Below are 23276 nucleotides of genomic sequence, written 5' to 3' on the forward strand. Positions count from 1 at the left end.
ACAAATGCCATAATTATATAAAACATAATATCACATATGTCATTATTAGTGATGGAAACCAGCATATAAATTTTATCATCTTATACTCACTAAAGTCTTGAAAGCTTACAGACTACAACCAGAATCACTGCCGAGAAAATCACGAATGGGCCTAGACATCATGCAGCACCTTCTATTTTGGAATTTTCATAATCAAAGTTGGAAAAAATACTGGAATGTATTTCTTAGAAGACTGAAAATTCTTTGAGAAATTTGGTCAAGAAGGAGAAAGATTTTTACCAATTCTTCTTTAAATACTTGTGCGTTCTAAAAGTGTTCCTTGGGAGAGATGAATAGCTAATGCAGACTTTGTGATAGATGTTATGAAAAGACAGATTTCTTAGATCGCCAGTGAAGAATCACTGTAATAAAAACTTTGCCTCTATTCCATCATTTTACAATCAGAAAGAACTAATGAATTTAATTCATCAATATTGCAAAATATTTCAGTGTACATAATAAATTTGAGGACGTAGATACCTAAAACATGTTACTTTCTAATATAAAGCATTTACAGCAAGTGTTTCAGTGCAAATGAATGTTTCTCTTTAATATGTAAAATTTAGATACCAGGTCAAACTACCTACAACATATTCTACTGTGATGAATTTCAATTAATCTGAAATAATCATATTAATAAAATTATATTAAATAAAATAAATTCTAAGAAAACGTATAATTATAAATGAGTTACATATATTGAATGCTAATCTCTTTGAAGAATGATATGTAGGGGCTAAGAAACAGTACAGCAGCAAGCTGTATGTCTTGCACAAGTTCAATCCCTAGAACCTCATATGATCCCCCTAAACCACATCAGGAGTGATCTCTGAAAGTAGAGCCAGAGTAAGCCCAGGCGCCACCATGTGTGGCCCTCAAACCAGAAGTAAAGAAATAAGTAATTCAATGTTGGATAAAGATCTTAATGTGAAGACTTTAATTTTCTAAATGAAAAAGTTAAATATTATGTAAACAGTCAGGTAAATTACTGCACTAATTATATAAACATCTACCTTTAAAAAACTATTTCTTTTTCTATTTAATAGACTTTTCTTAAATATATAAAATGAAAAATAAATGTCACTGAATTCTTAATTATATAAAACAAAAAATAAATGTTACTGAAAAACAATTCCATACCTGATTTTTAAGTAGTCAATAATAGCATTGGCTTGCTTTACATCAAAGATATTCCATTCCTCATCTTTTTGTTGGTGGGATGGTCCTATTTCAGCCATAACTTCTCCAACCCACTTTATGTTATCTTCTAAGGACATTTGAAGTGCTAAAATAAAATCAAAAGAAATGTTAAGTATTATTTTGATAGCTATTTTGGGAATAAAATAATCCAAGATGTTTCTTAAGTGTATAAAATTTATTTTGCAGTATTTGTGAGAATGAAATTGTAAAAAAATTATTATAGTAAATCAATAATTTTAATTTAGATAAAAATAGATGACACATCAATAATCATAAATTACTGTAATGATACTCAGTTATTAAAAGCATTAGTTCATTTTAAAATGAAAAATAATCTAAATCTAATGATTACTTTCAAATTAAAAAGAGAATATTTTATAGTTTTAAAAGTGCATCTGAGGAAATTACACAAGTTTGATGAGCCTTTGAGAAAATCCAACCAGAGTAGAGCCAGGAGTGGACAGACAATTTAGACACAGACAACCTTGCTGAACTCAAAGCTGAATATGTCAATAAAAAGAGTCAATCAATACTTGACTTTAGCTGTTATCATATGGGATTGTCAACAGATGTCAACAGATTTTAAACACCCATACCTTCACCAGTGCTCATTCTCCACCACCAAAAAACCCAGTATACCTCCATCTCACACCCTCCCCCTACCTGTGGGGCAGATTATTTTCACATTACTCTCTCTCTCTACTTACATCACATTCAATATTTTGACACCAGACCCACCATTATTATTTGAGACTTTACCCCAACACTCAGATCTGCTGAAAAGGCAACAGCAGACAATTTGTTTTCTATTGCTGTCTATGATGTCGCGTGGCTACAGTAGTGGCCACACAATTTTGAAATTCTGAAATTTTAACACTTCAATCTGGAGGGGTTTCTGTCAAAACCTGCTGGGTTCCAAAATTTTTTCCTGAGTCTCTGGGATCATGGCCGTTAAGCAGCTTGAGCAGGAGCCAGAAAGGCCATTCATGGGTGGCAACTCGAGGTCTTGTTGGGATGGGGAGGAAAGGGCCGGCTCCACCCCCATCCTGTGAGGCCCCGCGTATCTCATCACTGAGGGCCCAAATCTGACTGTCCAGTGGCTTCTGGAGGATGGTGGCTCCCAAGCCGCCTAGGGGGAGCAGGGCAGAGGAAAAACACCCTTTCCCCATGGGGTGGCCCAGCGACAGTAACCTACTGCGGGGTCCGGACGCATTTCTGCCAAAAGCCACTGGGTTCTGAGATTTGTTTAGAGTCTCTGAGATCATGGCCAATAAGCAGCTTGATCAGGAGTCAGAGAGGCTGTTCATGGGCAGTGACTCGGAGTCTCGTTGGGGTGGGGAGGAAAGGGCCGGCTCCACCCCTCTCCCGTGAGGCCCCGCATATCTTGTCACTGCGGGCCCAAGCCTGACTGTCCAGTGGCCTCTGGAGAATGGCGGCCAACGGGCCATCAGGGAGAATAGGCCAAAGCATGAAACTTATTCCCACCTGGGGTGTCCAAGTGCCGGTAACCTACTGCAGGAACTGAACATTTCTGCCAAAGCCGCTGGGTTTCAAGATTTGTTTCTGAGTCTCTGGAATCATGGCCATTAAATGGCTTGATCAGGAGCCAGAGAGGCGGTTCAAGGGCAGCGACTCGGAATCTCGTTGGGATGGGGAGGAAAGGACTGGCTCCACCCCCATCCCGTGAGGCCCAGCATTTCTTGTCACTGCGAGTCCAAACCTGTCTGTCCAATGGTCTCTGGCAGATGGCGGCCACCAAAGAGCCAAGGGGAAGCAGGCAGAGGGACAGTACCCTTACCCCCTGGGGTGGCCTTGCGACAGTGACCTACTGCGGGGTCTGCCAAAGGCCGCTGGGTTTCGAGATTTGTTTCCAAGTCTTTGGGATCATGGCCATTAAACAGTTTGATCAGGAGTCAGAGAGGCCATTAATGGGTGGCAACTCAGGGTCTCGTTGGGGTGGGGAGGAAAGGGCCGGCTCCACCCCCATCCCGTGAGGCCCCTTGTGCCTCGTCACTGCAGGCCCAATCCTGACTCTCCAATGGCCTCTAGAAGCTGGTGGCCACCGAGCCGCCAAGGGGAAGCAGGGGGATGGACAGCACCCTTTGCCCCCTGGGGTTGCCCAGCGACAGTAACCTACTCAGGGACTGGATGCATTTCTGCCAAAAGCAGTTGGGTTTCGAGATTTGTTTCTGAGTCTCTGGGATCATGGCCATTAAGCAGTTCAATCAGGAACCAGAGAGGCCATGTCTCCAATTGTATAGCTGAGCTGGAGGTGGTTTGTGGGTGTGTCTCCCACATACCTAATTTTTGGCCGCTTACTTTCTTGGTAAACTTTGCCCCAAGTTTTTGGGGTCTGGCCAAAGGCACAGCATCAATTTTGGGGTATCTGGAAGTCTGAAGGTACCATCAGGCTGCTGATGCACTTGCCTCACAGGTACAGATTGACCTGCTGGCAGGACAAGACCCCCTGATTTGCTCATTTTAACTTGTGGATATGACACAGTTTTCTCTCCTTTATGTCCGTCATGTGTGTGTGTGCAAGCACACACACACACACACACACACACACACACACACACACAATCCTCTACCCCTAAAATGAATTAATTAAGTACAAACCCCCCTGTATCCTAAATGAATGTAGATAATTACTCTCCAGATTGTCTTCTGTAAAGAGAAGAAGTAATACTGGATTGAGTGTTTGTTGGAGGTCAATCCAGGTGGGGACCTGAAAAAGGGCCCTGGGCTAGAGCTGCATGGCTCAGCATAAACTCATCCTCCCAATCCTGGCCAATCTCAGTATTTCCACTTCTTGCCAATGAAGTAGTTTTACTTTCAGGGAGGTTGAAGGGGGAAATTAAAAGCGGGAATGAGAACATTGGCTCATTTTTGGCTCTATCTGCTTCCAAATTAAATAACTACTTTGAGGAGAGAATGGCCGTATCCCCATATTACTATACAAAGGGAGTAACTTAAAATCTTAGGAAGACAATATAAGCCTTCATTTGCAATTTGTGTGGCCTAGACTCTATTCTATTTGAGGAATTAGAAAGAAGCATGGATCAATATAACTATCTTAATCAGTTTCAATGAATGACAGTTGGTTCATTTCTCACAGCCCTACTCAGTATGTCACATACATGAATTGGTGCTGGATAACTAGACTTTCCTATGCCAGGCTAAGTGAAGTTCAATTATCATTGTACTTTTCTTTTTCCATGATAAACTTCTTTGAGTATAGTGAATATAGTGGGAGTAACATCAGAAATGAAAAAAAAAATCTGTTGGATAAAAGTAATTCAAAACTTGAATAATTTTGTTAGTGAAATGGTATTAATTAGAAATTCAGAGGAAACAATCATTAGATAACTGATTATAATTCAAGATGAAATTATACTTCTCAAGCACAGAAATGCATTTAGATCACAATTTCCTTGTTTTGAAATATAACTCTTTACTACTGTTTTTTCTATGTCTAATGTCTTTCTATAGATAATGGTTTTTAAAATTAGAAAAGTTATCATTTTACTTATCAAATGGAAATATCTGCTCTTTTAAAAATCATTAGTGATATGAATAAAATATGAAAGATTAAATCTAAATAATAAGGGCTGTTAGAAATAAAATTTATTCTTAAAAATTTACAGTAATAAAAGAACAATCTAGACTTATAATTAGCCTGAAGGTTTAGGATAGTACTTCATATCTACTACTTACTAGCTAGGTTACTTGAATTTTATTTTCTTTTTCTGTAAATGGAAATGACGCCAATTCTCAAAATTATAGTTCTGTTATAAGGCTCAAGTGAGAAATTCATGTAAAAATCTGAATAAACTGAAAAGATTCAGAAAGCAGTGTATTTCATATGTAGAGTATTTTCTAAACTTCAATCTAAAGCAAGGAACAGTAGTGGCACTAGTCAAGGAGATGAGATTTCATTTGCTGGAGTTGACTCATGACTAAGAAGTATTTGAACTCTTTCTTATTTCTTTGATGATTTAAGAAAAATGGAGCAAATAGTAGAGGGGCCTCATAAATGTTTGCGTGAATTAAATAAGACTATTTGGAAAGCTAATGACAAAAGAATGCCCCAAGTTAATCCTGTTACCTTTATTTTTTCTGTTTGGGGATAATAAATAAATTTTATGAAAATACAATATATTTCCAGTTATTTACTAATATTCATTTTATATGCACGAAATAAAACTAGTTTACAGAGTTAGACACCATACAACTAGTCTATCTAACATGCTACATGTTCTCATTGATCTGGTTCAGGATAAAAATAGACCTCAGAATTTATATTGGTAGGGTGATCCTATACATCTTGTTTATCATAATATTTTAGTTTGGTGCAATTTGGCTCTAGGTGGGTTGTCTACAGAATGCTTTGCATGCATGTTTGTACATTGATGCTGCACATGCTTTAGATGTGAAACAAATCAGAAACACGGTCAATAAAACTGCAGTTCTCACATTAGTATTTTATTTATAGTGGTCTGCCACACTACAGTTAACATCGGAGATTGGAATCTTTCGTGCTTTTACTATTAAGATGTTGCTGGATGGGAATGCTCACTGTGTGTTCAAGATTGTACATCTTTTCAGTCTAAGCATAAACATAATTTACCTCCCTCCTTAGCACACTTGGTTAAGATTACATTCTTTCCTGATGATAGCTATAGTTGTTAGGTTTAAAGTTCTGAGGGGCATTTTTTTTCCTGCTAGAAAGAAACCCTGGCTTTGTAAAAAAAAGTATCATATGTGTACTTTTACACTTTCATGGTTTCTGAGTAGTTGATGAGCCTACTCAAAATTTTTTAAATTCAACGATGTAAGTTTGTGTAAAAATAGTTTTGAGTCAGTTATATGTAATGGAAAAACTTGAAGATGGATATACCACTTGGAATCTGGAATGTGAGATTTGTGAGCAATTTTAGTTCCTTTCTCATTCTGCTAGTCACTTTATTCTTTTAATGGTGACTTTCACAAAACAAAGTTATAACATTATTTGAAATCAAATAATCAAACCCTTATTTTCAGTGTTTATTTCTGAAGACTTCTTGCAAAATCCTAATATATGAAGATTTTCTCTTATTATTTCTTTGAAAATATTTGTAGTTTTGCATCTTAAATTTATCTCTGTGATCCAGTTTGAGTTCAAATTCAACTCAAGTACGTCTATCAACTTCCGTTCTTCTTAAACCTTTCATGAGCATTTTAATGTATTTCATTATATAAATCCTATCGATTTCTTATTAGATTTATAGATAAGAACTTATTTTGCACGTGTGATATGTGTGTGGTACTGTGATGATGTGTATTGCTGGAGAAAACAGAGCTTCATAAAAGACAAGGTATGTGCTCTACTGTCAGCTACATCCCTGCCCTATTTTGAGAAATTTGTAACAGATACTACCAGCATATTAAAATGCAACCGATTTCTGTTTTGAAAAGTCCTCCTCTAACTATGACTACTATTTCCGATCTCTTTCTTGAGTATAGGTATGAAGATAATTCTAGCCTCAAGAAGTTAGAAGGATTCTTTCCCCTACTATTTCTGGAACAGATTATATGTAATTCTTAGATTTTACATAATCCAATTACACATAATTAGATTACATATAGTTCTAATAATTTAGTTTGATAGATTTTTTTCTATCAGTGAAAACATATGGGTCTGAGATTTTTTTCCAGAGTTTTAGCAAGATATTAATTAATTAAATATTTAAGACTGCAGATTATCTATTTTATCTAGAATGATTTTCATTGATTTGTGGTTTAAGAAATTGATCTATTTTATCTGTTTTCCAATACATGAATATGAACAGTATTCTCTTGATATTCTAATAATGACAGTTGGGGCTGTAAAAGAACTCCCTCTTTTATACTCAATCTGCCCCTTCTATTTTTTTTCTTGGTTTTGCTTCTTACGCATCGACGTAATTGTCTCAAAAGCTTTTTAGTTTTGTTGAATATTCTCTGTTGGTTTTCTGTTTTCAGTTTCACAAATTGCTACCCTTCATCATTTCTTCTTTTATTGACTGATTTAAATTTATTTTTTAATTACTGATTTGACCAGTTTACAAACTTTACATATTTTTTTTGTAGTCCTGTCAGTTGCTTCTTCCACCCAACCCTCCTGCCCAGAGGTGGAATGGTAGGGGCGGGGGGAGGGAGAGGGAAGCACACCTGGCAGTTCAGGGTCCTGACTCCACACTCAGGAATCATTCCCAGGAAACTCAGGGTGCCATATTGTGGTACTGGGGACGAAACCCATGTTGGATATATGCAAGGCATGCAAACAATCTGCCGTACTGTCTCTTGAGCCCCAGTATTTCTACTTGTAGTTTATATCTTTTGTCAAATGAGTGGAGTTTTCGTGATTATTTCTTCAAATACCCAGCACTGTGCACATTTCTCTTGTTCTTTCAGAGTTCTAAAGTTTATTAGAACGTTGGTTGCCTCATAGGTCCCTCAGGCTTTGCTCATTTCTGTTTCAATCTAATTTTTACCCATGCCATTTACAAGCTAGAAAATTGACTTCACTATATCTTCAAGTTCACTGGCTTTCCTTATTTATCTGTCTGTCTACATTCTGCTATGGATGATGTGCACTGAGACTTAAATTTTTGTCATTGTACAATTTGACTATAAAATTTACATTTATTTCTTTTAAAATATTTTTTGAATTTGGTAATGTGATTCTTTGCACCTTACCTTTCTCCATGATAATTTATCTGTTAACAGTTGTTTCCAGATTCTTCATAATGGTTCACTTGAGCACTTTTATTATGGGTGTGTGTGGGGGACGGGGGTGGGCAGTGTTCCCAGGCAATACTTAGTGGGTAGGAAGACATCTTTGGTTCTCCCAGGCTCAGGAATTCAGTGTTCAGCCAGGGAGTACAATAGCAGTATGAGGCCACCCCAGCTGTGCTTAGGGGGTGCAAGCAGTGCTAAGAATCAAACTCCTGCATGTAAGTCACGCAATCCAACTCATCGAGCTGTTTCCCTAGGTCTGGACAGGTTTATAATAGACACTTCACAATCTTTGACATATTTTCAACATATATTATACATGTAATTTTTTTTGGTTCTTTAAGTGAACCAAGTTTTTACTGAATGAAATTAGAAGGAAGAGGGTGGCAGGAGCGATATGCATTCTAGAGAACACAAGCTTAAAAGAGTAAGTAAGTGACAGAGACATAAAAAGATATATGTTCATGGGAGAATACAGGTGCAGGGTGGGGATGCAGAGTAATACTTCACAGGTAAGGCACTTGTCTTGAATGGGGCGGACCCATGTTTGATTCCCAGACCACTAAGCCCACCAGGAGTGATCCCTGAGCACAGAGATAGGAGCGAGTCCTGAACACTCTGAGTGCAATGCAATATTCACTCCCCCATGTAAAGTAAAGCAAAGATTCTATAAATATTCTTATTATGAAGAAGGAACGGAAGGAGAGGGAGGAGGGAGGGGGGAGGGATGGAAGGAGAGAGGGAAGGAGGGGGAGGGAACGGAGGGGGAGGGAAGGAAGGAAGGAAGGAAGGAAGGAAGGAAGGAAGGAAGGAAGGAAGGAAGGAAGGAAGGAAGGGAAGGAAAGAAGGAAATGAATAATAGAATTGAAAACCAATGCAAGCATATCTTTCCTAAAACCTAAATACTTTTAGGTTTTTTGTTTCACTTCTGGTCTCTTGGTTTTGATTTAAGATTCCAGTTTTAGTACTACCACTATCCAGCTGTTGTCCCTTTTCTCTAACTACTTGCTCAATTCTGAGACTGTGATTATAAACCCCTATAGGGGCTGCTCTGGGGTTCATCTATGCTAATGAGAATTAAACACAGCACCTAGCACATAGAGCACAGAATTTGAAATAAAAGAATGACAGACTTTTTTCTTTCTTTTCTCCCTTCCAAGAAAACAGTTATATGTGTGTTTTTCTCAAACAAAATCTATCATGTTTAAAATTATTCCAAAGAAAAATTTCCAAATTTCCAACAGTAATTAATTTTTTGTAAAAAATACCACAAAATCTAGGAGTATATGAATATTGTTTTTAATGCTTTTTAAATATTGACCAAAGCATTTTCTTTTACCAGTCATTGTGAGAGCCTAGAAAAATAAGTAAAATGAGAACAAAAGAGGTTAAGCAATGAAAAAAAAACTGAATCTGAACTAATTGATATTTTTGGAATGGATGGTGCTAGAAAATTTTAATGAAATTAATATCATTGGAAAATGTATTATTAGTGAAATTTAGCCTTGTTAAGTACTATTTGAAATTTTACAACTCAGAGAAGATATTGAGCCCATCTCTTCCATACCCAAGGGAAAACACATAATATTCACTAAAAGAATTAAAATAAAATTAGGAGTGTTTCCTTAAGAACATTAATTTAGACAGTGAACTAAATTTTCTTTCTTAAAAATATAATGTACTTACTGCTAAGGTTATGAAGTAACATATGTAATAGAGTCATAAATCTTGAATATTGAATTATAGTAAATTCCATTCCTTTACTCCACAAAAATCCAGATACATAATAATCTAACACAATGGCTTCTTTGAAACAGATTTTAACATTTTTAAAATTCAAAAAATTTTCCAGTGTTCTGTGACAAAAAGAAAAATTCAGATATTAAAATGAATTATAATGCAGTTCCTTTTATAATTTTTGAAAACAATTTTTGAGTTAAAATTCTAGAGTGCCAATAACCTTAAAAATGCCACAATTATATCAAAATCCAAAATTCTTGTATTTCCTCTGTATTCTTCTAATCCTCTTATTTTTCCTCTTCTGTCCTTCAATACTAAACATTTTCCCTGAAATTCAATGAAGTTTTTTTCCTTCCATTTATACAATCAATTTTATCTTCAGAAACGTTCCATTTCTGTTTTAGTTAAAGGTTTTAGATTGTTAAATATATCTTGTGGCTTTCCTTTTCAAAGAATTCTAATTAAGTATATTTTACCATACCTATAATTTTCTCATTAACCTTCAAAATGTTTTCAAATCAATTTGTTTCATTTTATATACTTTTCTCATTACTGTCACTCAAGGCCCCTTACTGTTTTCAGCACTATTAATTAGTTGTACCTCAGGATGCTTATAAATTCACTTCTGCAATACATTTACATCTTACTCATTTTTAAAAAATATGCATTATCTTTTGTTTTATTGTCTTTGAAGTTTTTTTTGTCTTTGAAGTTTTATTTGTTATACTCCTATGAATACATTCTATATTTTAAAAATTTATGATTAAATGGGCCAGAGCAATAGCACAGCAGGTAGGGCGTTTGCCTTGCATGCAGCCGACGCGTTCGAGTCCTCCATCCCTCTCGAAGAGCCAGGCAAGCTCACCGTGGCGTATTCAATATGCCAGAAACAGTAACAACAAGTCTCACAACGGAGACGTTACTGGAGCCTGCTCAAGCAAATCAATGAACAACGGGAGAACAGTGCTAACAGTGCTAATGATTAAATACTTAAACATACTCTTTTGTCTGCGTTTATAACTATGGTATTTTCACAGAATATTTTCTTTCTTTGTTATTTCTTTTTCCTGTTTTTTTTTTTAAGTTCTTTTCTTGCATATTCCTTTTCTAGTACTGTGAACTGTTTATGATACAAATTACTTTCTGTGTGAAATTAGCTTTTGTCAATTTTTGTTGGTTTTATTCTTTTTTTAATAAATGAGGGGAATATTTTTATAACCATGGAGGAGCAAATTTTTACTATCACTTACACAATGTTTCTTATAAATATGGGTAGAATCTGTTCTAAGCCTATATATCCTGCTGTTGCAAACAAAGGTGTTTGAAAATCAGTGTCAAAATTTTCGCCTCTCCCAGAAAAATACATATAAGTTTTTTAGCTCATTATAAGATCTGAAAGCTTGCTCATCCTCCTATTTTCTACTACACTTCTAAAGGTTTTTAAGACTTCTGGTAACCATTTTTATATTTTGTGGTTTGGGTTTTCAAAATTCCCTTTATTTTGACAAAGATGGAATTTCCATCATTTACAAAGATGGAAATTTCCATGTTATTTATATGCTGTTTCTGAGGGAGTGTGCATATGTTTGTAAAAATGAAGTCCTCGTAACTTATACTATTGAAATAAATTACATGATAAGAATAATAAATATTGAAGATGAAACAAATTTTGGAAAAATTGTGTTGTTTAACTAACTTTAATATCCATTGTTTCAATTCATAAAAGAGTGAATTTCTTCTGTGGAAAAAAATACAAAAAAATAAATAAACAATTCTTCCTGATAGCCAGTTAAAACCACAAAATAATCATTTCTAAGATGAACATCATTTCTTGATCCTTTTTTAAGGCTTTGAGTCAGCCAACTATGGATTAAGTCTATATATTCCATTTTGTGGTATTTTATGTGATTTTGTGTGTCTAGACTTACTTTTTCGAGATCTTTGTAAGACTTTTTTTTTGTGCTATACACAATTAAAAATATTCTGGCAGATTTGTCAAGCCAGAATTCAAGTGGTTAAAGCAAAGCTAATATGAATAGGCAGGTACTCTGGAAGATAGGAGGCTGTTTCAGACATCTTCAATTTATCCAATAGTTATTAGACTGCAAGATTTAGTTTTTTATGTTCAAGATACAAGTTCATCTCAAGTGAAAGTACAAAATCATACAGTAATAAAGAATTACTACATTACAATAGAATTAATTAATGGAAGAGGTAGAAAGCACAGAAAAAAAGCCAAATATATGACATATGGGAACTTGAAACATACCAGAAATAGTATTTCAAAACAGCAAGAGAAAGCATAATTCTTAAAAAAAAAAATGTGATCAGGGAACTAGCTATCAGTAGAGAAAATGAAATCCCACCTTACCCAATACATAAAAATAAAGTCCAGGTGGAGCAACTAAAATAAAGCCCCTTATAAGTATTTTATTTTAAAATCACATTCTATTGACACTCTAAATTTTGGTTACTTATCCCTCTACTGATTTCTGCTCTCTAAGGGTCCTAAGAAAAAATTTGAGGCCTCCTTGATTATTTTCCTTCCAAGGTAACGTGGCTTACCCCAGAGAGAAGGTAATGTATGATATTTTATGCAACTAAAATCAAAGTTTTAATTTTAGGAATAAAATTAAATTTAAAATAAAACATTTTTTAAAAATGATTCACTCTTGGAGATATCTTATGATCTGCTTGCTTTAATCTGCATCTTTAATAGGTTACCTTAAATCTGCTTTCCATTCTACTGACTTGATCTTCAACAACCCAAATTCTTCTATACTGGTTTTCTCTTTCACTCTTCTTCCCTGTTTTTCTTTGTTTAAAAGCTTCTTAGCTACATATTTTATCACCTCTTTTTAATCTCTTATTTTATAGAGTGTCTCGTTAGTCATTATTTTTAACATAATATTTTCTTGTTTTCCGTGAGTAGATCTTTCTCCTAATTGTACTCTTCTGCTTTCTGCAGTGTTGTTTTAAAAAACGAAATATTTTACCTAAACGGTTGCACTGTGCACTGTAGCACTGTCCTCCCATTGTTCATTGATTTGCTCGAGTGGGCCCAGTAATGTCTCCATTGTGAGACGACTTGTTACTGTGTTTGGCATATCGAATATGCCAGGTGTAGCTTGACAGGCTTTGCCGTGTGGGCGAGATACTCTTGGTAGCTTGCCGGGCTCTCCTTAGAGGGGCAGAGGAATCGAACCCCGCTCTGTGGGGCCTGGCCGTGAACAAGGCAAATGCACTACTGCTGTGCTATTGCTCCAGCCCTATTGCATCTATTCTTTTATTTCATGTTTATTAATATATTTATATATTACATATAATTAATATATTATTATTAATACATATTATTAATATAGGCAACTACTTGCATTAGTGAATTTTGATGGAATCTCATTGAGGTCCCAACACCTCTCTTGACTCACATCTCAAATTCTCTCCTCCCACATCCAATTACTTTCCTGACTACCATTTGAATTTTCACTTTCAATATGAACTACAGGCTGAAGATTTTCATTCTTATTCTTCATTTTGTAATTTCACTCCAAATGGATTATGCAAAAAAAGCATTCAGATGTGAAGTTTCCATGCATTTTATTGGCAAATTTGTAGACCTTTTCTCGTGGTTAAATAAGGGAAGAGGGAATGTGAGAGTGATTGTTACAGCTACATGCAATACTGAAGAGAAAGAGAATAATGTATAATCGTGATGTAGGAAGCAATACTATAGTAATTACAGTAAAATATTACATCATTTTGCATGCTTTTAAAATAGCACTACATTTAATTTTTCTAATATGACATATATAGAAACACACCTTATGGCAAGTACTTAACTACTCATGGAGGCTGTTAAAGAAGGGTTATTAAAAGATCTCTCAGTGTTATTTCTGTGTTTAAATTGTTATTTAATTGAATTCTTAAAAATGACTTGGATAGGCAGTTAAATAAAATCAGGGCTACATTAAAACACGTATGACCGATGTTACTTAGATCATCATGAGAATATGACTAGACACTTAACTTCACTTGAAATGCACTCCAAAAATGTTTTAATGATATTTTCATGTTTTGCCTTGGTTGACTGCTTTCATGGAGTACAACTTTTAATTTTAAAAGGTAAGAAAATGTGCTGATTTCCTATTATTTATTTAAATAGATTTATAGCTTTAGAGACTATGAGTTTTGGCATTCTAGTGTCACTTGATGACAGGACACCTAAGTTTCATTTCTGTCACTTTGAAAAGTATATAATCACCATTTATAATAATAATACTTTAAATGGAATGTGAGTGAATGTAGACACTTTAGAATTTTGTTACACAAATCATATAAAGAAACTCAAGACATTTGCTTTGCAATGAAATGGCTCCTGATATAACACAGCATTATTAATTCAAAATTGATGTCCTTAAATTTGTGATTATTTTAGGTGAACTCTATGAGTGAGACATTCTAAAAAAGGTTAACCTGCTATTAAACCTAGTTATTTTCATAACTACTCTAACTTTAATATCACTCTCTGTATCATTTAGTTTTGCCACAGACCTCAATTTTAAAGATGAAAATACTTTAAGAACTTAGATATTTTAAAATGAAGAAAGTCAATAATCTAGGAGAGAAAAAAAAAGGCTGTCACACAAGGTCTGACATACATACACACAAGTTTAGGTGTGGGGGGCAAGAGCAATAGTATATCTGATAGGGCACCTGCCTTGCATATGGCCAAACGGGTTCAATCCCTGGCATCTCATATGGTCTCCCAACCCCTTCCACGAATGATCCATGAGTGCAGAAGCAGGAGTAACCCCTGCGTTATCTCTCAGTGTTGCCCAAAAATAAAAACAAAAAAACAGTTCGAGATCTGGTAAGCTAAAGTCTAAAAGGCATATTTGTATATTTTTCTTGTAATATGAATTGCATTTAATATAATATCCTTCATCTAATTTTAACACATAATATATGCTGTAATAAATATTTGATTTTTCATATGTACTTCATTATTTTATAGAGTATTAAATACCTACTTTTAACTTTAATGATCAATAAATTTGTGAAGTAGTGAGAGATAGAAACTAATATTTTTCAAAAAGCAAAGTAATCAGTAGCATTAATACAATAAATTCATTTTACTAATAAATAGTGATATTAAAGATAAGAATTCCCAGTGCACATTAATTTCTATAAATATGGTAAAATAACCATGAAATAATTGTTTAAAATCTGTGAAATTTTTTAATTGACTGATAAATCCTTTGAAAAATGCAGATAGTAAGTCATGCAGCCAATCACAGATCACCAGAATTTCTAGAAGAATTTGCAGGCACTGGTGGTAAACAGCATCTTAGGAAAAGGCCTCTCAATGTCATTTGTCTGCTCTTAATATGCTTCTCTTTCTCAGATTTCTCTTCCAGCTGGCTTATCTGTCATATTTTCTTCTCAGTTGTAAATCACCTCAATTCCATAGTATTTGTAAGATTTGCAAATGATAACCACTGACAGCATCATTTTCTATTTGTCCATTATGGTTCACAATACCCTGCTTATATATGGAGGATTGGCCTGCAGAAGTCTTACATTAGGACACCATAATACGGAATACTGCATTATCCCCATTTTCTACATGTTACGGCCAGCAAGGTTCCATTATGACAGCAAGATATTTAAAATGAGTGACTACTAAAAATTACTTTTAAAATGTGTGTTGGTCTGTCTATTTAATGAGTTCTAGGTAAATGATCAATTACATAAATCAATGCCCATAAAAATAAAATGTAAACATTTTTATATCACCTGTAAATTCAGTTATATTTATATTGATAAGCAAAATGTGTGATACCAGAGTATTTTGTTGGCTGGGTATATCCAATAAAAATCATAGGTGAGTGGTTAGTATTCAGGATTTTCAAAAATAATAAATGTGTTGATTAGTAATAAAAAAACACAACTTTTATCATGATGAGACTTCTGTTCCTTTAGGTTCTTACCCAGATTACTGTCATTTTTATTAATAAAGAGCAAAGTAGAAGAAAATTATACTAAGTGCTGATTTTAGAAATAGTACATTTCCACTTCTGGTTAATATTAACAAATTAATTTGAAATATGTTTCTCCCATTAAGATCTTAAAGCATTGCAAAAAGTCAGTTGTGGAGAGCCAGAGATACATTGCAGTGGACATGGTGCTTCTGTTATACATTGCCAACCTGACCACAACACATTCGTCCCCAAGCACTGCCAGAAGTAATCCCTAAGCAGAGAGCCAGGAAGCATAGCCCTGAGCATAGTAGGAAGTAACCCAAATCTTCCTTCTTCCGCTTTTCCTACCCCCAAAGTAAGTCTTCTAAGAATTTTTGTGTACTATAGTCAGATCTGTGTGTGTGTGTTTGTATATGAGAGAGAGAGAGAGAGGGTATACAACTAAATTAAGTATTTTGCAAAAAAAAAAAGGAGCCTATAGATGCAGAATTAGAACTACTGATTACAATATTAAAGTACTTACTGTTGAACTTCATCTATACTCTCTGATAGCAGTTCAGTGATTTGGTCAATGGAAAGAAAATCTGGAGACAGAATTTTTTCTTGCTCTTGGGATTCAGAATTTACCTACCAAAAGAATGCAATGTATTATTTAAATCATGTGTTTGATTTCAATTCATCGATTTGCTCGAGCGGATCCAGTAACGTCTCCATTTTGAGATTTGTTGTTACTGTGTTTGGCATATCGAATACACCACGGGTAGCTTGCCAGGCTAGATACTCTCAGTAGCTTGCCAGGCTCTCCGAGAGGGTCGGAGGAATTGAACCCAGCACGGACTGGCCACGTGCAAGGCAAATGCCCTACCGCTGTGCTATTGCTCCAGCCCTTGATTCCAATTATCAAATATGTTCTTACTACGATTTAGTTGTGGACAGAAAAAAAATGTTAAAATAATAGTCTTTTAGAAATTTTTTTCTATTTTTATGTAATAGTACCTCTCCAAAAAATCAAATGGCTAGTCTATGAAATAGAAAAAAGCATTGACTTGAAAGCTGAAAGGGTCTTTTTCAAACTCTATAAAATCTTACCCTCCTGTTTTTCTATTCTTTTTTTTCTTTTTCCAAATTACTCTGGTGTATTTTATTTTCATGTTTATCCACTGGTGATTTTTTTCTTATTCTGATTCTTTTTTTTTTATTAGTGAAACACCATGAGGTACAGTTGTAGACTTACAAACTTTCGTGCTTGGGTTTCAGTTATACAATGATTGAGTACCCATCCCTCCACCAGTGCCCATTCTCCACCACCAATGATTCCAGTAGCCCTCCCACTCCCCACCCAATCCCCCCACCCCACCCCAACTCTGTAGCAGGGCATTCCCTTTTGCTCACTCTTTCCTTTAGGGTATTGTAGCTTGCAATAGAGGTATTGAGTGGCCATCAAGTTCGGTTTATAGTCTACTTTCAGCATGCATCTCGCATCCCAAGTGAGTCCTCTAAACATCTTTTACGTGGTGTTCCTTTCTCTATTTGAGCTGCCTTTTCTCCCAGCATGTGCTGCCGGTTTCCAAGTTTGAGGTTGGTGGAGCAGACCTCCTGGTAATTATCTCAACTATTCTTGAGTATTTGACTCCTATTCTATTACTTTATATTCCCCAGATGAGTGCAGTCTTTCATGTCTGTCCCTCTCTTTCTGGCTCATTTCACTTAGCATGATACTTTCCATGTAGAACCACTTGCATGTAAATTTCATGACTTCATCTTTTCTAACAGCTGCAGAGTATTCCATTGTGTAGATGTACCAAAGTTTCTTTTACCAGTCATCTGTTCTCGGGAACTCAGGTTTTTTCCAGATTTTGGCTATTGTGAACAGTGCAGCAATGAACATAGAAGTGCAGATGTCATTTCAACTGTACTTTTTTGCCTCTCTGGGATAATATTCCCAGGACTGGTATTGGGTCAAATGGGAGCTCAATTTCTAATTTTTTGAGAGTCATCCATACTATTTTCCAAAACAGCTGAACCAGTCGGCATTACCACCAGCAGTGAAGGATGATCCCTTTCTTGCCACATCCGTGCCAAAACCGGTTGCTTTTGTTCTTTTGGATGTGGGTCAGTCTCTGTGGTGTGAGATGATATCTTATGGTGGTTTTGATCTGCATCTCCCTGATGATTAATGATGTAGAGCATTTTCTCATGTGCCTTTTTGCCATTCGGATTTCTTCTCTGAGAAAATTTCTGTTCATTTGTTCGCCCCACTTTTTGATGGGGTTGGATGTTTTCTTCTTGTGGAATTTAACCAGTTCTTTGTATATCCTTGATATCAACCCCTTGTGGGATGGGTATTCGGTGAATATCCTTTCCCATTATGTAGACTGGCTTTGTATTTTGGTCACTGTTTCTTTTGAGGTGCAGAAGTTTCTTAGTTTAAGATAGTACTATTTGTCTATCTCTGTTTTCACTTGCTTGGCCAATGGCATGTGATCTTTGAAGATACCATTCGCTTCAATGTTGTTCAGAGTTCTGCCAAACTTGTCTTCAATGTACCTTATGGATTCTGGTCTGATGTTGAGGTCTTTAATCCATTTTGATCTTACTTTTGTACATGGTGTTAGGTAGATATTTGAGCCCATTTTTTGGCATGTAGCTGTCCATATTTGCCAGCACAATTTGTTAAAGAGGCTTTCCTTGCTCCACTTCACATTTCTTGCTCCCTTATCAAAGATTAGATGATCATATATTTGGTGGGAGGTGTCAGTATATTCAATCCTGTTCCATTGGTCTGCGGCTCTGCCTTTGTTCCAGTACCATGCTGTTTTAATTATTAATGCTTTGTAGTAGAGTTTGAAGTTGGGAAGTTTGATTCCTCCCATTTTCTTTTTCCGAATAATTGTTTTATCTATTCGTGGGTGTTTATTGTTCCATATGAATTTCAGGAGTGTTTGCTCCATTTCTTTGAAGAATGTTATAGGTATTGTTATAGGGATCGCATTGAATTTGTACATAAATACTTTGGGGAGTATTGCCATTTTGACGATGTTAATTCTCCCTATCCATGAGCAGGGGATATATTTCCATTTCCTCATGTCCTCTTTTATTTTCTGAAGTAGCTTTTTCTAGTTTTCTTTGTACAGGTCTTTTATGTTCTTAGTTAAGCTGATTCCTAGGTACTTGATTTTCTGGGGCACAATTGTGAATAGGATTTTTTTCATGTCACTTAATTCTCTCTCATTATTTGCATATAGTAAAGCCAAGGACTTTTGGGTATTGATTTTATAGCCTGCAATTTTACTATACAAGTCTATTGTTTCTAGGAGTTCCTGGTAGAGGTTTTAGCCTTCTCTCAGTATAATATCATCATTGTCACTGTCCTCCTGTTGTTCACTGATTTACTCGAGCGGGCCCAGTAACATTGTGAGACCTGTTACTGTGTTTGGCATATCAAATACATCACAGGTAGCTTGCCAGGCTTTGCCGTGCAGGTGAGATACTCTCGGTAGCTTGCCAGGCTCTCAGAGAGGGGCAAGGAATCGAACTCGGGTTGGCCATGTCGCTGGCATGCAAGGCAAACACCCTACCCACTGTGCTATAGCTCTAGCCCATATCATCTGCGAATATTGAGAACTTGATTTCTTCTTTTCCTACATGAATGCCCTTAGTATCTTTTTCTTGCCTAACTGCTATTGGAAGTACATCCAGTACTATATTGAACAGCAGTGAAGACAGTCAGCATCCTTGTCTCATCCCTGATCTTAGAGGGAAGACTCTTAGTTTTTCCCCATTGAGGATGATGCTTGCCATAGGATTGTGGTAGATGGCTTTAACTATATTGAGAAAAATCCCTTCTATCCCCATTTTGGCAAGGGTTTTCATCATAAACGGGTGCTGGATCTTGTCAAATGCTTTCTCTGCATCTATTGATATGATCATATGATTTTTATCTTTTCTTTTGTTGATATGATGTTTTATGTTGATTGATTTTCGAATGTTAAACCATGCTTGCATCCCCAGGATGAATCCCACTTGGTCATGGTGTATGATCTTTTTGGTGAGTTCTTGAATTCTATTTGCTAGTATTTTGTTGAGAATCTTTGCATTCATTTTCATCAGGGATATCGGCCTGTAGTTTTCTTTTCTTGTGGTGTCTTTGTTTCCTTTTTGTATTAGAGAGATATGAACTTCATAGAAACAGTTTAGGAGAATTTCTGTTTCTTCAATTTCCTGGAAAAGCTTGAGAAGAACTGTTAATCGGTCCTCTTTAAATGTCTGGAAAAATTCGCTAGTGAATCCACCTGAACCTGGGCTTTTGTTTTTGGGAGGACTTTTGGTTAGTTTCAATATCCTTGATATTAATAGGACTATTCAGGTTTTCTATATCTTCTTGATTCATCCTTGGGAGATTATAGGAATCCAGGAACTTATCCATTTCTTCTAGGCTCTCTTGTTTCGTGGCATACAGACTTCCAAAGTAGTTTCTGATGATCTTTTGAATTTCTGTGGTTTCTGTTGTGATATCCCAGTTCTCATTTCTGATTCGGTTCATTAGGGTTCTCTTTTTTTTTTTTGTGAGTCTTGCTAGTGGTTTATCTATATTGTTTATTTTCTCAAAGAATAAACTCTTGTTTTTATTGATCTTTAGGATTTTTTTTTTGGTTTCCATGTCATTGATTTCTGCTCTAAGTTTTATGATTTTTTTCCTTATGCCTGGTTTAAGCTCCTTTTGTTGGTCCTTTTCTAAGAACTTGAGCTGTGAAGTCAAGTTGTTTATGTGGGCCCTTTCTTCCTTCCTGAGAAATGCTTGTAGAGCTTAAATTTTCCCCTTAACACGGCTTTAGCTGCGTCCCATAGGTTCTGGTAGCTCATGTCTTCATTCTCATTTGTTTCCAGGTATCTTTTGTTTTCTTCCTTGATTTCTTCCTTGACCCACTCATTGTTCAACATTGAGTTGTTTAATTTCCAGGTATTTGATTTGGTTTTCTGCGTCTATACATAATTAACTTATATCTTCAGTGCATCATGGTCTGAGAAAATAGTTGATACAATGTCTATCTTCCTAATTCTGTTAAGGTATGCTCTGTGGCCCAGCGCATGGTCTATTCTGGGAAATGTTCCATGTGCACTGGAAAAGAATGTGTATTCTTTTTTGGGGGATATAAAGTCCTGTATAGCTCTATTAGCCCTCTGTCTTCTATTTTGTCCTTCGAGCCATTATTTCTTTGCTGAGTTTTAATCTTCTTGATCTATCCAGGGGTGATAAGGTGGTGTTGAAGTCTCCAACTAGTATTGTGTTGCTTGTAATGTCCCTCTTCAGGTCTGCTAGCAGTTGTTGTAGGTATTTGGCTGATCCCTCATTGGTTGCGTGTACATTTAGGAGTGTGATTTCTTCCTGCTGTATATATCCCTTAATTAATAAAAAATGGCCTTCACTGTCCCTTCTAATCTTTTTCAACCTGAAATCTATGTTGTCCCATCTAGTAAGGCCATTTCAGCTTTTTTTGAGGGTTTTTTTTTTTTTTTTTTTTTTTTGCTTTCTGGGTTGTTTTCCATTCTTTGACTTTGAGTCTGTGTTTATTCTGATTGTTCAGATATGTTTCTTATAGGCAGCAGAATGTTGGGTTCTGTATATGAATCCATTTTTCTACTATGTGTCTCTTAATTGATGAATTTAGATCATTGATGTTGAGAGAGATTATTGTTATAGGCTTTTGTGTCATTTTTCTGTAAGGGTTTGTTGTGCTTGTAGGGTTTTTCTTGTCTTATAGTAGCCCCTTTATCCCTTGTTTTAGGTTTGGTTTTGAGTCTATGAAGTTCCTGAGCTGTTGTTTATCCAGAAAATAGTGTAACATTCCTTCAAGTTTGAGTGAGAGTTTAGCTGGATAAAGTATTCTTGGTGAAGAGTTCATTTGAGTGAGTTTTTTCACTATATCTCACCATTGCCTTCGGGCTTGGAGGGTTTCCTCTGATAGGTCTGTTGTGAATATAAAGAGGTGCTCCTTTGTATGTGATTTTCTTCTTTGACCTTGCTGCTTGCAGTATTGTGTCTCTATCAGTGGCATCCATCACTCTAACTATGATATGTCTTGGAGTGTTTTTGTTAGGGTCTCTTTTAGCACCTTTCGGGCTCCTTGAATCTGGATGCCTGTACTGTCCAGTTCTGGAAACTTTTCAGCAATGATTTGTTTAATTGTGACTTTTTCACTGGAACTGTTTCCCTGATCTTCTGGTACTACAATGATTCTAATGTTGTTCCTCTTGGAATTATCGCCTAGGACTCTAATTGGCTCTAGAGCTATTTTGAGGTCTCTTGACATTGTTTCTTATTGCCTGTAGGCTTCGTGCAGCTCATCTTCCAGCTCACTGATTCTGTGTTCAGCTTTAGCCATTCTACTGTTGAGGGCACACACTGAGTTTTTTTATTTCATCTACTGAGTCTTTTATTCGTGGCATTTCTGTGTGTAGCTTTCTAATTTCTGCTCTTATTTCTTCCTGTATTTTCTTGATTGTTTCTTTCATGTCCTCCTTTAATTTGCTGGATAACTGTCTAACTGTTTCATTGAGTTCATTGAACATCTTCATTACCTCATATCTGAATTCTTTCTCAGAGAGTTCCCTTAAGTGAATAACACCTAATGAGGCTTCTGGACTCTTTTCATCATCCTCTCCTCATGGTGGGGATTTTTGTTGTTTCTTCATGTTGGTATGGTGGTATGGAGATTGAGAAGTTACACAAGATTGCTGGGTATGAGTAATCTACCTGCGGCCGTGTGAGCGTCTGCTGGCCCAAAATTAGGCCACGCCCACTCCTGCAGAGGCCACGCCCAGTTCTGAAGAGGCCACGCTCCCTACCGGTACCTCATGAATGTGGGGGGTACAACCTGGGAGGAGAAGAAGATCGGGAACGGCGTTGGTGACGAACAGAAAGAGGCTCAGAGGACGCCTGGGGCACGTGCATGGGGAAAGCAGAATCCCAGATTCAAAAATTGACTGAATGGGGAGGGGAAGAAGACCGGGAACTGCATTGGGAATGAACAGTAAGAGCCTTTTTTTGAATAGAGAATATAGTTTTGTTCCTGCTCAGTCTCCATCCAAATTCTGTTTAGAATATTCTGAACCATTAATAATACCAATGCTACAACAAATAAACAGACGTATCAGAAGATGTTACTAGTTTTAACAAGACAAGCCTGGAGCGATAGTAATGCTGGTAGGGCGTTTGACAATCCAGGTTTGATTCCTGGCAATCCATCATGGCCTCCGAGTACCATCAGGAGTAAGTCCTGAGTGCAGAGCCAGAAATAGGCCCTGAGCATCCTGATGTGACACTGCCAAATCCAACAAGAACAACAACAACAACAACAACAACATTAAGACAAGATAACAAGTTTGATTTCAGTGGCTGAGTTTCATACCAAGAGAAAAATGTTTTAGAGGTTAATTAGAAATGTTAGATTCAGAAAGGCCAAGTTTAAATAAGGATTTTGCTGAGTGTGAAAATGGATGAAACTGCCCCAAATTCAGAGCACAGAGAACTGATAGAGGGGAGTAAAGGTAAAGGTA

General features: G+C 36.1%; 1 protein-coding gene across 2 annotated transcripts in view; it reads right to left on the reverse strand.

Annotated features, from left to right (window-relative positions):
• The window catches only part of CABCOCO1 (ciliary associated calcium binding coiled-coil 1), a 139921-nt gene that overhangs the window by 108524 nt on the left and 8121 nt on the right, over positions 1-23276 (reverse strand). For both annotated transcript variants that reach the window (XM_056107953.1, XM_056107952.1), the window contains exons 2-3: positions 9685-9854; positions 1180-1324 (exon numbers count right to left, since the gene is read on the reverse strand). In XM_056107953.1, the coding sequence (XP_055963928.1) occupies positions 1180-1324; positions 9685-9754 (215 nt within the window). In that variant the 5' untranslated portion in view covers positions 9755-9854. The remainder of the gene's footprint in view (positions 1-1179; positions 1325-9684; positions 9855-23276) is intronic.

The sequence above is a fragment of the Sorex fumeus genome, unplaced genomic scaffold (genome assembly GCF_029834395.1).
Source record: "Sorex fumeus unplaced genomic scaffold, SorFum_2.1 ptg000183l, whole genome shotgun sequence".
In the NCBI taxonomy this organism is placed as follows: domain Eukaryota; kingdom Metazoa; phylum Chordata; class Mammalia; order Eulipotyphla; family Soricidae; genus Sorex; species Sorex fumeus.